General features: G+C 44.2%; 1 protein-coding gene and 1 long non-coding RNA gene across 5 annotated transcripts in view; one reads left to right on the plus strand and one right to left on the minus strand.

Annotated features, from left to right (window-relative positions):
• Positions 1-1,308, minus strand: part of TAF1B (TATA-box binding protein associated factor, RNA polymerase I subunit B) — a 59,059-nt gene extending 57,751 nt beyond the window's left edge. For 3 of the 4 annotated variants that reach the window (XR_011377924.1, XM_060309926.2, XM_030844471.3), the window contains exon 1: positions 1,206-1,308. Coding sequence is in view for 3 of the 4 variants with exons in the window: in XM_060309926.2 (XP_060165909.1) it covers positions 1,206-1,223 (18 nt within the window). In the remaining variant the exon portion in view is untranslated. The remainder of the gene's footprint in view (positions 1-1,205) is intronic. The other variant, XM_030844466.3, reaches the window with a different exon arrangement.
• Positions 1,309-1,369: 61 nt separating this feature from the next.
• The window catches only part of LOC115846045 (uncharacterized), a 56,037-nt gene continuing 40,810 nt past the window's right edge, over positions 1,370-16,596 (plus strand). The window contains exons 1-2 of the long non-coding RNA XR_009566301.1: positions 1,370-1,655; positions 12,578-12,767. This is a non-coding gene — a long non-coding RNA (uncharacterized lncRNA). The remainder of the gene's footprint in view (positions 1,656-12,577; positions 12,768-16,596) is intronic.

Consider the following 16,596-nt stretch of genomic DNA (forward strand, 5'->3'; position numbering starts at 1 on the left):
TGAAACTGAATTAAACTATTAAATGTTTCTAAAATATGCAGTGTGTGAGGGTGAAAAAAAAAAAGACAAAGAAGACAAGGTGGTAGGGGTAAAGTGGGAAAAAAAGATGAGTAAATAAAACTCCTTGAACATGCTGTGAGGAAAAAAGATGATAAGATTCAAGAATAGAGAAGATTTAAAAAATAGAAATAGCATACCATTTGGAACTTCCTCCAGGACACTAAGAACACATACCCACCACGAAGGAGCCACAGTTTTATTAGGGTTGTTTCAAGTTTCGATTTGTTCACGCAGCAGTATAATGTATAATGTATAATGTATGTACTAGGCACTTAACTAGGTGCTGGGGATTTGAGGGTGAGCAAAACCGACAAGATCCCTACTCATAACTATATACGACGCTAATGGTGAGTTCTAATTGCTAATTTCATTAACCTAGCATCTACAGACGTTAACCCTCATTCAGTAGACATTTATTGAGCGTCTACAATGAGTAAGGCCTTCCATCACCATAATGATTCTGTACATAGATAGACTGGCACCAAATTATCCATTCGCAACTCTCTGGTGCGTGAAATCTTATTATTGTTGATCTAATTACCGACTGTTCCTCTAACCCCATCAAAGAGTGGCATTTTATGAAGTGGGTCAAAATGCATGCCAAATCTACTTCAACAAGTTGGTCAAGTTTTCAGCGACTCCATGTGGATAACTATTGTAATCTTGGAGTGTCCCCAAACCCGAATTTGGAATTCCTGCACAGGCCATGGCTAAGATTCGCAGAGACACCAGCAGGGGTTACTTGGGGGCGTTCTGGTTCCAAGCCCCGCCTCCCTCGCCTAACCTCCAGCATCAAAGGGAACTTCTGGGTGGTCCCGTTTAGAGATGAGACACGTGGGTGGCCACCCCACAAAACCCACAACTTCAGCCTCCTCCCGAAACATACCCACATCGACGAACACCCCACCGTCCCTTCACCCACAACCTCACCCAGCCAGAAACTCCAGCCTCTTCCCCCAAAGCGCGGGCACACGCGGCCCGCCAGCCCCGCCAGCCCCATCCCTGTCCCCACGCCGCAGCCTTCCGCCCCGTTCCCCTTCGGCCAGTGGCCGCCCCCACAGCCAACCGGCGTCCTCCACCCCTACTCCTCAGCCTCCCTCCCCTCCCGCCCCGCCGCCCTGCGGCGCGGCACTCGGCCCCCTCACCGCCTCCTCCAGGTCCATAACGACAGCGCCGCCGCCGCCGCCGCCGCCGCCGCCGCCGCCGCCGCCTTCGCGGCCCGTTACCCCGGCAGCGAGAGCAGCTTCCGGGAGCGGCTGGAAGAGCCCTCCGGGCGGAAACCGATACCCTTGACTTTGGATTTCCGTCTCTTGCTAGCTCAGGGATGAAGCGCCACTGATCCTGCATCCCCAGACAGCATCCCTTTCCTAGTCGAGGTAACTAAAACCAATCAGTAAAAAAGTGGGCGGTGCCTACTGCTGAGAGGATTCAGTCTCTGTTCCGGCAGCCGTTCCGGCCCGGCAGCTCTCCTGCTCTCGGGCTGCGAGGGGGGAGCGGTGGCGTGGACTCAGAGCGCTCGGGGCTCTCCACCTGGTTCTGGCACAGGAGAGGCACCGGGTTCTGGAGAAAAGAACACGTGGTTGAGTTAAACCTGGGTATGTAATCATGGCTTTTCTGCTTCTTTGTGCCTCAATTTCCTCCTCTGTAAGAATTAGGTGTTATCTGTGGGTCCCTCGCGATGGAGCCTCACATGGTAAATGCTCATTAAATTTAGCTTTATTGTTGTCCCTTCATTGGGCACTTTCATTTCATTAAACAGGCGCTGTTTTAGGTCTTGGGGATTAAGCAGTGAACAAAGTAAACAAAAATTCCTGCCTTTATGGAGATTATAATCTGGTGGGGAGAGACAAAAATACATAAGGAGAATATATGGTATGTTAAACGGGCATGAGTGCCAAGGAGAAAAATAAAGCAGGAAAGGAGAATGGGAGCCATACTGTGGTTTCAGTTTTAAATGGAGTGGTCAAGAAAGGTCTCCCTGAGTTGGTGACCTTTGAGGCAAGGGAGCAAGAACCATGTTGGGAACCTCATTCCCGGCAGAGGGAACAGTGAGTACCAAGGCCCTAGTCCTGAACCTCATGCCGGACCATTTAAGGATCAGCAAGGAGGTGAGCGAGTGGCTGGAACAGTGAGCTAAAGGGAGAGTAGAAAATGAGGCAGGGACAAATTACAGCTCTAAGGACTTAGACTTGGAGAAATTAGAGACGCCGTTGGGGGAGTTACACAATCTTACATGTTTAACAGATTACTTTGGCTGTTGTGGGGAGAGTAGACTGCTAGGGGGCAAACGTAGAAGTTGGGAGGCAAGTCAGGAGTCTGTTACAATAATCCTGGTAGCTTGAACCAGGTAAAAGCAGCGGAGACAGTGAGAAGTAGACAGATTCTGGAAATGTATATTTTGAAGGTAGAACCATAAGGATATCTTGATGGATAAGAAGCCCATCAAAGCAGCTGTCGAGGATGAAGGGAGTCAAGGATAACTTAAAGAATTTTGTCCTGAGCACCTGGAAGGGTGAAGCTGTATTTGACAGAGTAGGGGCAGACTATGGGTGGACCAGTTTGGGAGGCGGGTAGAGGAGGAATCAGGAATTTGACTTTGGACCTGTGAAGTTAGAGATGCTTATAAGACCTCTAGGTAGGATGAGAAGGCAATTGGATATAGCAGTCTAGCATTCAGAGGCAAGTTCTGGACTGGAGATATATATTTGGGATTTATCTCTGTCTAGATGGTATTTAAAGTCATGAGAGTAGAGGAGATCACCAAAATCTCCTTATTCACCTGTCAATTCATTTCTTTTGCAAAGTCGTTAAACACCCACTATGTGGCAGGCACTGTGCCAGCAATTGGGAAATGAGAGATAAACAGGACAGGGTCCTTGCCTTCAAGAGGCACCCAGTCCAGTGGAGCATTCAGTCTTATTATTTTAATCATGGCATTAGATAAATGCTCTTCTCCAGCTGTGTCACCCAGGTCATTTACCACGCTTGGCTCTGAAACTTCAAACTCTTTCCAAAAAACCTTACCCATCTTCAAAGCATTAAGTATTGTCATACGAACAGCATGATTATAGGCCTCTAATTTTCTAGACAAACCCTGATTTCAAATGTTGAAATTTTACTATGGGAAGGGGGCACTGCTGAATGCCCAGCTAAACTGGAGTTAGTATGTTGAACTGAAATACGAGCACCATAGCATCAGGAAGTTTTGTCTTTTTGTTTATTGCTGTATACCCAGGGCCTAGAACAGTACTCAGCTTATAGAATGTGATCAATAAATATTTGTTAAATGGATAGATGACTTTGTAAGATTTTTACGTATATGCAAAATAGTTTAAAGAGATGACGTATCTTGATTTGAGGCTTTGGACATGTGGTTGCACAGAAATGAGTTACAGATTTTCCCAGCCATTCCTTAACAGAAAATTGAGTGTTTTGAGCAAAGTCAGACTCCTTGGAAGAAATTGTCTTCTTAGACTGTAAGACTTAGATGACTATTTCAGCAGAGAAGCTTTAATATGCATTTCTTAAAACTGGTTCACATGCCATTGCTGACCTGTCAGATTGGCACAGATGATTTTTGCTTAATGGAAATAATCAGTGGCAGAAGGGCTCAGTGAGATGGACTCTGTCTTGTACTGCAGGTGTGAGTGAATGTGGGCATATTTCTTGAGAAAAATTCAGCTGCATAACAGGTGATATGGTGGAGCAATATTGAGGCAATGCCAAGAAGAGGAAACAGGGAAATAAAATTAGAATGGAGATAATAAACCCTTACAGGGATTGAAGAGTCCCTGGGCCAAGATCTGATATAACACCAAAGCCTGATTGAAGGTATTCATATATCTAAAGAAAGAATGTGTAATCAGCAAGAGATGTATTTAGCCCTTCAATCCTAACAAAAGGAGGACCTAACCATAGCAAGGACCCCCACACCACTCTTAGGCCCACGCAGTTAATGTCCCCAGGGAACCATACCTCTTAAGTGACAGACACAGAATCCAACACAAACTATTATTCAATTCTGCCTGTAGGGAGAGAGGACACTGAATATAAAGGATATTTTCTCTGGGTGTAGATTACTGGATTAGCAGTTGTTCTTTCAGCTCTCTGAAGACATGGTTCCATTTCTTCTAACTTTCATTGTTTCTGTTGAGAAGTCAGCTGCAAATGTTATCAATTATATGCTAAGTAACTAGAAAATTCCCAATTGTTTGGAAATTAAGCAATAAACTTCTAAACAGCCCAACCAACTGAGCAGTCACAATGGACTGACAGAACATTTTGAACTGAATAAAAATGGAAATGTATCATAGCAAAATTATGAAATGCACTTAAATCTGGAGGGCAATTTATAGCCTGAAATTCATGGATTAGAAAAAAGAAAGGCTGAAAATCAATGATAGAGACATACATCTCAAGAAGTTAGAAAAAGAAGGTTAAACCAGATAATAATAATAATAATAATAATAATAGAAGGAAGGAAATTAAAAAGAAGAGAGATTAATAAAAGAAAAAGCAAACATTCAGTGGGGGTGGTCCACAAACTAATATTAGCTCTTTAAAAAGAATCATAAATTCAATAAACCCTGGAAAGACCAATCAAGAAGAAAAGCAAAATTAACCAATATTAGAACAATAAAAGTGACATCACTACAGATACCATAAACGTTAAAAAGATCATAAGAGGATACAGCTCTAAGACAATAAATTTGAAAATGTTGATGAATGGACGGATTCCTAGAAAAACACATAATCAAGAGCTATGCAAGAAGAAATACAAGATTTGAACAATCTTATACCTATTTAAGAAACTGACTCTATAAGTAAAAAAAAAAATTTCTCACAAAGAAAACCTCAATCTCAAATGGCACAGCTGGTAAATTCTACCAAAATTTTGTGAAAGAAATAACACCCATCTTACACAGACTATTCCAAATAATGAAAAAAGAGAGAGCAGTTACCAATAAATTTTGTGAGGCTACCTTAAACTTGACGCCCAAATCTGACAAGGATATTTCAAGAAAAGTAAAAATTGAAGTCCATTCTCTCCCCAGGACAAATGAAATATCAGCAAACTGAATGCAAGTCCTTTGCTGTATTCAACAATATATAAATAGAACAGTAAATCAAAAGGACATTGGGTTTATTCTAAGAATGCAAGGTTGGTTTAACTTTGAAAAACAGTAACAACAACAATTTAAATAGTAATCCAGATAGTGTGGTGCAAGGATAGACAAAAGATCAATGGAACTGAATACAAAGTCCAGAAACTGACCCATAGATACATATAAGATAACCTGATTTTCAACAAAGGTGCTGCTAAAATTCAGTGGGGAAAGGATTGTTCTACAATAAATGATTCTGGATCATTTGAATTGAATTCATATGAAAATTATTGACCCCCTATCTCACACAAAAATTAATTTGAAATGAATCACATACCTACATGTGATAGGTAAAACCATAAAGCTTCTAAGAAAAAAAAAAAGTAGGTAAATATCTTTATGGCTTAGGATAGGATAGATTTCCTTATACGATCACAAAACAGCACTATCCATGAAAGGAAAGATTGTTATATTGGACTTCATTAAAATTTAAAATTTTAGTTCATCAAAAGACATTGTTAAGGCAAACAAAAGACTGAGAGATGGTATTCATAATTCATATATTCAACAAAAGAGTTATCTCCATAACAAAGAATTCTTACAAATCAATTAAAAAATAATTAAAAATAGGCTAGACTTGAACAACTAGTTCACAAAAGAGGACAGCTAAAAGAACAATAAATATATGGAAAGGTGCTTAACATCATGAGTCATCAGAAAAACGAAAATTAAAACAACAATGACAGGGGACACGGGTTCGTGCCCCGGTCCGGGAAGATCCCACATGCCGCGGAGTGGCTGGGCCCGTGAGCCATGGCTGCTGAGCCTGCGCGTCCGGAGCCTGTGCTCCGCAACGGCAGACGCCGCAACAGTGAGAGGCCCGCCTACCGCAAAAAAAAAAAACAAAAACAAAAAACAACAATGAGATGCCACCACACATCTACCAGAACGACTAAATATTTTTTAAAAATTGAAAGTATCAAGGTTCGCCAAGAATATGGATGAATTGGGTCTCTTCTACTTTCCTGATGGGAGTATAAACTGAATATTTTGGAAAAGTCTTGGAAGTTATACTAAATCTATGCTAATTATGACCTGGCAATTCCACGCCTAGATATATACCCAAGGTAAATTAGTGCATATGTTCACCAAAAGATATGTACAATTATTTTCATAAACCTTTCTTTATAATAGCCAAAAATTACAAACAACCAAATGTCCATCAACAGGAGAATGGACAAGCAAATGTGATTTAGTCATCCAATGGAATACAGTACAGCAGTGAAGAAGAATGAACAACTGCTACATAAAACAACATGAATGAAACACAATGACATGCAGAAGAAGCCTATGGTGAATTTAAAATGGCCTTAAATTTTTTTGCCATTTCTCGCATTGGTTCTTGTAGTAGAATATGATGTAATAAAAACCTGGGACTTCCCTGGTGGCTCAGTGGTTAAGAATCCACCTGCCAATGCAGGGGACATGGGTTCAAGCCCTGATCCCACATGCCACGGAGCAATGCACCATAACTACTAAGCCTGCGCTCTAGAGCCCACGAACCACAACTACTGATCCTGCATGCCACAACTACTGAGGCCTGTGTGCCTAGAGCCCATGCTCCACAACAAGAGAAGCTACCACAATGAGAAGCCCATACACCGCAACGAAGAATAGCCCTCACTCACCACAACTAGAGAAAAGCCTGCGCTCAGCAATGAAGACCCAACGCAGCCAAAAATAAATAAATAAAATTTTTTTAAAAACCAAAAACATGTGCCCAGATCTAATCCTATCCTAACACATACCCCTTAGACAGCAAAATACCAGAGAAAAATTTTGAGCATGCATACCCATTATACAGATATATATTTTTGTATATATTATATACATGCAGGACTGTTCTAGTGATGTATATTATAGAACACTCATAAATATATAAAATAAATGTTTATATGTTTATTGATAAAATAAATAAAAATTTAATTTACTTATTAACATAATAAATAACTTTCAGTGAAAATACTAGTAAGAGTTATGTAATTAAAGAGTTCACTAGTCTTTAAATCTTGGCTTAATACTGTAATACAGTGACTTGTAGTTTTTGTCCTAAGTTCAATTTAATACTTCTTTTTAATGGCAGTCATAAAAGAAAAAGATACCTCACAAAGATGCATAGAACCAAGTGTTTTCATAACAATGGACACATGTGCAAATATCTAGTCTCAAAATGCTCTCTCCATAGCATGTTACTTTGAAAAAAGCAGTAACTTTTTTTTTTTTTTTTTTGCGGTACGCGGGCCTCTCACTGTTGTGGCCTCTCCCGTTGCGGAGCAGAGGCTCCGGACGCGCAGGCCCAGCGGCCATGGCTCACGGGCCCAGCTGCTCCACAGCATGTGGGATCTTCCCAGATCGGGGCACGAACCCGTGTCCCCTGCATCGGCAGGCAGACTCTCAACCACTGCGCCACCAGGGAAGCCCCAAAGCAGTTATTTTTTTATGCATTAAACAACTGAGTGCCTAGCTTGTGCCAGACACTTTTTTTTTTTTTTTTTTTTTTGGCTGCATTGGGTCTTCGTTGCTGTGCGCGGGCTTTCTCTAGTTGTAGCGAGCAAGGACTATTCTTCGTTGCGGTGCGTGGGCTTCCCATTGCAGTGGCTTGTCTTTGGTGCGGAGCCCGGGCTCTAGGTGTGTGGGCTTCAGTAGTTGTGGCTTTCAGGCTCAGTAGTTGTGGCTTGCAGGCTCAGTAGTTGTGGCTCGCTGGCTCTAGAGTGCAAGCTCACTAGTTGTGGTGCACGGGCTTAGTTACTCCACGGCATGTGGGATCTTCCCGGACCAGAGATTGAACCTGTGTCCTCTGCATTGGCAGGCAGATTCTTAACCACTGCGCCACCAGAGAAGTCACCAGACACTTTTTAGATACAAGGAGGAGATAAAGCAATAAACAAAAACATCTCTACCTCATGAAGCTTACATTCTAGCTGAGGGAGACGCATAATAAATAAATAAATAATTATAAAATATGTCAGATAGCAAAACACTGCCACAAGGAAAAAGAAAGCAGAATGTGAAGATTGGGGGTGGGTGGGAGTTGCTATTTTAGACAAAATGGCCTAGGAAGGCCTCTCAAAGGTGAAATTTGAGAGAAGACATAAAAGAACTGGGGGACTGGGACTTCCAGTGGTCCAGTAGTTAAGACTCCGCTCCCAATGCAGGGGGCCCCGGTTCGATCCCTGGTTAGGAAACTGGATCCCACATGCCGCAACGAAGATCCCGCGTGCCGCACCTAAGACTTGGCCCAGCCAAATAAATAAGTATTAAAAAAAAAAAAAAAGGAACTGGGGGACCTAGCCATTTAGATTTGTTGGGGGTTAGCACTCCCGGTGCAAAGACCTTGAGACAGTAAGGTGGTCCTTAATAAGCCAGGAGGAGGTGGCAGAGGGCAGGAGGTCAGAGAGGTGGCCGGGCCAGGTCATGAGTAAGTTCTTGTGGATAATAGTAAGGACATTAGAGTTTATCCTCGGTGAGATGGAGAGCAGAAGAGTGACGGCAGCTGACTCATAGTTTAGAAGGATTGCACTGGGTGTCTGGAGAGTCGATTGGAAGGGGCTGGTGGAGGGGCAGGGAGATCACTTTGGAGGCTAGAGAAATGACCCAGGTGTGGGCTGCTGGTAGGGTGAGGGTGGAGATGCTGGTGAGAAGTGGTCACCTTCTCCATAAATTTCAAAGGCAGAAGTAAAAAGTCTTTCCTTACGGGAAGGGGTGTGAGGAAAAGAGAAGAGTTAAGGATGACAGCAACATTTGGGGTCTGAACCTACATAAGAATGCAGTTGCCATTTTACTGAGACAGGGAAGACTTAGGTGTGGGCTTATGGTAGGGTTTGGGGAAAAAAATCAAGAGTTCAGTTTAGAAGATGTTTAAGTTAGTGATGTCTATTTGATATCCAAGTGGAGATGCTGAACGTGCTGTCGCATAGATGTTTGATGCTCAGGGGAGACGTAGGAACCGGAGGTATAAAGTGGGGAGTCCAGAGCCTGGCTAAGGTCATCAAGGGTCTGAGAGTAGACAGAGAAAAAGGTGTGAGATCTAAGACTGGGCGCTGCAGTGTGTGCACGAGGAGGGGCCAGAAGGAGGACCCGGAAAAGGAGCCTGAGCCAAGTGCCTGGGGATAGAAGGTGGCCAGGAGCGTGCGGTGTCCTGGATGCCAGGTGAAGAGAGCGTGGCCAAAAGGAAGAAGCCCTCAACTGTGTCCAGTGCTCCGGAGAACTGCGGGAGGACAGGGTCCGGGGGCCCACTGGCAGATTTGGACAATGGTACCATCAACAACAAGAAAGCCAAATAGAGTTGTGTTCAAGAGCGCAGACCTCACCTGTCAGGAACTCTGTTGCAGACAGAGGCGGGGGAGCCGTAGCTGGTAGGCGATGTAAAGTCCAGAGAGACTTTGGTCTGCTTTTGTTTCTTTGCTTGCTTATGACGTTTATAAGCTGATGGAAACGAGCTGTCAGAGAGGGAAAAATGCTGATGCAGAAGAGACAGGGCACGATTTCAGGGGGCTCTCCCTGAGCTGCGAGAGGGGCGCGGGATATGCGGCCCAAGCAGAAGGGTTGGCCTTGTAGGCAATTCATCTGTGAACTGAGAGCGTGTGAGCAGGCTCAGGCACTGGTGGGAATGGCTGGAAAGGCTTTCCTGAGTATTCCAGTGAGATGGGAAGCAGGTCATCAGCTGAGTGGGGTGGGGGCTTGTACGAGGTCTAAGGAGGGATGGGAGGTGTAATAGCTCTTGGAAATGGGGGAGTTACACCAGAAATCTAATAAATTGTCAGGCAGCATTAGGGGCCCCCTGGGCGTCTGTGATCGTAAATATAGAGATAAGGCCACTCAACACATCCAGCCATTCAGCTGCTCGCTTGGTTAAAACATCCCATTTACTCCAAAGGGACAAGTGGGGTGTATTCACAATTCCAAAAATATCTGCCAGGCAGTATGCCCCTGACAGCCACTTGTTATCACATGTCCAAATCTGATACTTTCATTTTGTGTAAAAAGAAAAAAAAGACAACTCATCTGCAAGTCTGACAGGTCTTTTTAGTATTTTGCCATGAGACAACCAACAACCTTCGAGGTGGAAAAGGGACTTTCACGGGTATTCAGCCCATTACAGGTTAGGGTGACAATCCCGTGGCATCTGCAAGGTCTTGTGTTTATAAAATTAGCCAGACCTGTGGCATCCTGCAGCGATGTGCACACTTCTGCCTTCCGCCTTTGCTGCCACTTCCTGCTAGTGCATGAGGCCATGGATGGATTTCACCCGCGGCATTCTAGGCAACCTTATCTCAGAGTCCTTTTATTATTCTAGTCAAAGCAGCCACTCTTTCATTGGTTATATGGACACAATCTTACCCGAAATATTGCTTTTATAAAAGAAATTATTTACTGTTGAGAATATATGCTCCCGGGTGCATCTTCCCATTAGCAGCTCCTCGAAAGTAATTCCTTCCATATTTCATTTTTGAAACAATCTAGTGACTACCACGAACAGGGACTTGTTAGAAACGTCTGTATTTTATCCAACTATATAGCAAACCTTCAAATTGCAAACCTGTGTAATTTGTTCTCATACTTGTTTCTTCTAAATTTTCAGCACTTTCTACGTCTTCCAACATTATTTGTTGTCTGTTATTTCAGCCATATTTATTACAACAGAATAGAAAACTGATAACTATAAAATATAACTTTAGGGAGTAGATAGATGCTTTAGAAAACGCAGCTGGGTAGGTAGGTACCATGACTAGGTGGGGTAAGTGCACAGAATTTTTATGAGGTCATCAGGGAAACCTCTCTGAAGAAGGGCCAGATGAGCCAAGGTGGGAATGCAGTGAGAACCGTGCAGGACTATGGGGGACTATGTCCCAGGGAGAGCGACAAGTCCCGAGACGGAACCGGGCTTGGTGTGTTTGAGGAACAAAAGGAAGCCTGTGTGTCTGGAGGGTCACAGGTGAACAGTAGAGTCATTGGCCTCGGGGTCAGATGCTGGGCAAGGCCCAATTGCTGAAGGTCTCCTGGACCCACGGTGCTAATACGAGGCCAGTACACCCTTACAGCCCCTTCTACGTGTTACACCAGGCGTCCCTGGTGGGTCCTGCCTCCTGGCCACCATCACTGGCTCCTACCAGGGAGGTGGGAAGGGACTCCTGGTGGATCAGCTGCGGCTGCCTTGTCCTGCCCACTTAGCCCAGACCTGTGTGTGGGGATAACAGGCTTCACAAGATTCTGACTCAGAGAGAGCAGGGAGAGCCTGGGGGAGCAGAAAAATGGGGCCCCACATAGGCATAAGCCAGGTGTTGGGGCTTCACTGGGAGGGCAGATACTCCCACCCCAGGAGAGGAGGAAGGAAGGGCCTGAGGACACCAGGGTGCAGCCCCCGCTTCTCACGTTCTTGCTGAAACTCACTTCCGCCTAAGGGCGTGCATTTGTTAAAACCCTCCACGAGTCTTCCGGCCAAGGGCGCTAACAGCGCTGCTTTCCTTGGTGAGTGAGAGCCAATGCATATGTAACGTCTTCTGGGCCAAACACCAGTCTAAACCTGTGAACTCCTTTGAATATTAGCAGCAGCAGCAGCCCCATTTTACAGACAAGAAAACTAAAACAAAGAGATTTTAAATTTCTGTAAGTGGCCGAGCCAGGAGTCAAAACCAAGTAGCCTAGTGGAGAACATGGTTTTGGCCACATGGCCCTCTCTGGAAGGTCAACCTCATGAAATACGGCAAAATACGGCCCTCTACAGTGGGTCCCTGTGGCTTAGCCAGTAATAAGATATTGACTACGTTAAGAACCTCAGATGATATTGTAAGGCTCAGAAAATGTTTGAATATAATTACTCTTAGTTCAGCAGAAGCTGAGGGACAATTCAGTACTGCAAACAATATTGTTTTATTAAGAGAAATTCTGTATTTCAAGACCACAAGTGACCTAGTGGCTACTGATTTAATGGGGAAGTTATTGGAGGAGTTTGACGTGTTTCACTCTGTCAAATCCTAGCCCCAATAGGGACATTATTTAATTAGTGAGACTGTATCAAACCAAAGATCACACAAAAACCAGAAATGACTTAGAAATTATTGCACTGATTTGATGAATGCTCTGTGTTTCAACTTACATCATCTGTAAGCAGTTTTATTATATAAACAGATATAGTTTGGTTTATTTAGAAAATAGAAGGGAATGTATTTTTAAATTGTGATTTACGTAGAAACTTATACATAATATATATTTCCCTACCAGTTGCTAAATATGAGTATTTTGAATATTTCTTCTGAGGCCACAGAAGGTATTTCAATTTAATTCTAAATGTGTTGAGAAGTCATTGAAGGATTTTGAACAGAGGAATGACATGCTCTATTTTCTTCTTTTAGTTGTTATTCAGGTCTCTGTATGGGGAACAGCCACAGATCACAAGGGTGGAATGAAGATGGCTAATTGGGAGTGTCGACTGAAAAAATGCACCACCTAAAAGTTGGGAATTATGTTTTATTCAGCGGACATACTGAGGACTTAAGCCCGGAGACAGCCTCTCACGTAGCTCTGAGGGATTTCTCCAAAGAGGTAAGGGAGGAGCCAGGATATATAGGAATTTTTTGCAACAAACAAACAAAAAACAAAAAAAACCCAGGTAGTCGGAACATCAAAAGATTACTGTTAATTAAAGAAAAACCAGAATCTCAAGTTAATGCATTTAGCACTTTTCTGCGTATGGGCAGGTGCAGGATGCTCATTGAAATCGTTTCTTTGATATGCACCTTAGCCATCTGGGGCCAGTATCCTGCTCGCTCCATCCTGAACACCCTCCGGGTGCACCATGGGGACGTGGGGCCCCTGTGGTTGCTGAGGGCTCGATGACCGCAACAGCCTTTGTTTATTGATATGGCAGGCGACATTCTCTGTCCACAGGAGGCTGTTACAGGAATCCAACCCAGACACGGGTGTACTTGGATAAGAGCACCGTCGTGGGCAATGGGATATAGATATACTTTGGAGGTGGAGCCAGCAGTGGATTGCGTGTAGTTGTGAGAAGAATCCTAGGGATCTAGGATAACGTTGTGAGGTGAATGGTGGAGCAGAGATGGTTATGAACGGGTTTGGGGTGAAAATCAAGATTTGGGACACCTCAGGTTTGATATGTCTCTTAGAAATACAAGAGGAGACATTACATTTAAATGAATCTGGAATTCAGAGATGTTCTGGCTGGAGACGTGGATTTGGGTGTCCTAGTGTCAAAATGAGATTTAAAGCCCTAGGACTGAATGAGAATACCTGGGGAGCGAGAGTAGCCAGTGAATGAGGCGAGAGCCCCAGGCTGAGACGCAGGCTCTGTGACCTTTAGAAGTCAGAAGGGCAGAACAATCTAGTAAAGGGAGTACAGAAGGAGCGGCTAAGGGGAATGAGGAAAACGGGCAGAGTATGGTGACCAGAACCACGTGAAGAAAGTGTCAAGAAAGAAGAAACATCAAATGCTATTAAGAGTTAAGCATAAAAAAACCCGACAAAAATAGTTAAGCATAGAGTTGAGCTTAGCACAGGACTTAGCAAGATGCGCGGCACTGACAAGACGGTTTTAGTAACGTGTTAAGGATGACAGTTGAATTGGAGTGGGCTCAAGGCAGAGCCGGAGGAAAAGGTAGACCGTCAGTAAAGGCCTGTAAGGAAGAGCAGGGAGGTACAGAGAGGGTAAAAATGTGAACTATTACAGCGGGTTTGTATGTGAATGGAAATGAAACATTGACTGGGGTGGGGGATAGAATTACAGGATCAAAGTCCTTGAGTGGATGAGAGGGACGGATCTGACCCCAGATGAGGCCACCCTGAGGGGCTGCATTATTCTCACCTGACCAGGCCATGGAAATTCCTGGAATGTGGCCACCTCTCAGCCAGGCTGGGGCCCCTGTCTGCCGGGTTCCACCGCCTCCTCAGGACCTAACCCCCTCCCCTGGTGTTGCCAACATCCCAGGGCTTGGAGCCCAGGACAACTCAGCTAGATTTTAGTTAAGAGGTTCTGCTGAGTGTGGAAATAGCTAAATACTATTTCTAGGAGGCGACAGAGCAGAGACTCTGCAATCAGGAGAGTAGATTTGAATCTTGGCCCTGAAACTTCCCTGCCAGCTGTGCGACCTGGACAAATCACTTCTCTGAGTCTCAGGTTTCTCATCTGCAATGTGGAGATGATAACTTTACCAAGACGCCTTCTGAGATTGTGAGGTAGAAACGGGATAGTGGGTGTGAAAAGGCTCCGTCAAAGCTCTGTAAGCTGGGACGTGAGACGCAAATGCCATAAATTGTCACGAGGCTTCATTCACTCTATCATTCCCCCATTCATCTCTCAAAACAGGCACAGCTTGTAGAGGAAGCATTTCTTGGGACACATTCCTGGGCACTCCTCTCTGTGGGTTTAATTTTCATAACTAGACTTTTAAGCTTTTTTAAAGATAAGAGCAAGTGCTTGGCTCCTTGTGAGAGCCTCCAAATTTCACTACAGACATAAATATATCACGTCAAGATCACCAGCTGAGAGGGAGGGGAGACGTATTATTATCTTCAGAGCTTTCTGGGAACCTATTAAATGCTAATAACAAAGCACTGGGATAGTCTAGAGTGCAAACACCTGTCACATGCATGAGGCTCCTTTCTCCTTGGGCGCCCATCAACATTTCTGCTGGAGGAAGAGAGAATCAAGTGTGTCCCCGAAGAATGGACCCTCCGAGTGCTCCAGGACCTGCTAGCGGCCTGGCCTATCCACACCTGAAGCTGAAACCCCCTGTGTTTTGCGTAGTGCTACGGAGAAAGGTAAAGAAACGAATACGGGCTGGGTACAGAGTGTTTAGAGCCATAAAAGGCCCATGACTCAGGTTATCTCATCACTGAGTTGGGAGGTAATCGTTCTCTCCTCATCAAACTGGGAGGGAAATTGAGGCTCACTGGCTCACATGGCCAACAAGAGCCAGAGGGGGACACGGTAACTCATTTCTCCCTGCTTCAAAGCCCACTCGTTCTGCTAACAGAGTAGGTGCTTCCTAAAGGTTTTCGTAGTGAACGAGCGAGTGGATGAATGAATAAAGTCCTCTGGATGCAAAATTGCCTTTTGTCAAAGGACGTCAACAGCCATAGGCACAGCCCCGATTACACAGAAGCAAAACCGCCTTGTAAGATTCATGTGAGGTCTCAGAGTGTGGCCTGAAAAGCTCAGGAGTTTCCCAAACTCTCGAGTGATAAGATCACAGGCAGGTTGCAGAACCTGTTGGGGGCTGGTTTCTGCATTTCTAATCTTGGGGCAAACATGTCTTGCTCCTCCCTCCCTTCCAGGAAGCAGAGTTAACAGAACACAGGTGTTTGTAGCTCTGGCCACGAGCCTTAAAGTCCTTGAAAGATGAGTCCTGGTGCGCGACCCTCCCGTGGCCAGTACTGGCTACGTAACTCGTGGGGCCCAGCACAAAATGGAAATGTTATGCCCGTGGATTGAAAATTAATAAGAACTTCAAGGCGGTGGCCTCAGAGCAGTAAATCGAGGCTGGGGCCCTTCTGAGTATGGGGTCCCGTGTGACTGTACAGGCCGCACACCCACGAAGCCAGCCCTACCTGTGGCTGTTGATTCTGGAGAAGGGAAGAAAAGATCTTAAAAGGAGATTGGTGGGACATCTTGGGAGCACCCAGAATAGGACAAATCAATAAAGTCACCATGGAGATCAGGTTCTAGTTTCTTGAAAGACACAATTTCAGACTAGAAAGAGGGTTAAAATTCATCTAGTAAAGACAAATATCATATGATATCACTTATTTGCGGAATCTAAAAAAATAGTACAAATGAACTTATTTACAAAACAGAAATAGAGTCACAGATGTAGAAAACGAACTTACGGTTACCAAGGGGGAAAGGAGGAGGATAAACTGGGAGATTGGGATTGACATATACACACTACTATACATAAAATAGATAACTAATGAGGACCTACTGTATAGCACAAGGAACTCTACTCAATACTCTGTAAGGATGTATACGGGAAAAGAATCTAAAAAAGAGTGGATATATGTATATGTATAACTGATTCACTTTGCTGTACACCTGAAACTAACACAACTATATCAAACTAAATCAACTATATTTCAATAAAATTTTTTTTTAAAGTATTAAGTCCATAAGGACCAAGGAAATGGGAAGAGAGGCAATGGTAATTGAAGAGGATTTGAAAGTGGGCATGTGGGGTAGGAGGACGCACAGACCAGAAATGGGGGAATTGAGTGAAAATCTGAATACTGCCCCTCCCCCTTCCTAGAATGCCAGTAGCAAGTTTTATATCCCCACCCAAGGCAGGAGATAAGAATCTTCTCTGAAGTAAATCCCAGAGACTACCATTTGGGATTCTTTACAATGAGCTGGTTTGAA

This window comes from Globicephala melas, chromosome 12 (genome assembly GCF_963455315.2).
Source record: "Globicephala melas chromosome 12, mGloMel1.2, whole genome shotgun sequence".
Taxonomy (NCBI): domain Eukaryota; kingdom Metazoa; phylum Chordata; class Mammalia; order Artiodactyla; family Delphinidae; genus Globicephala; species Globicephala melas.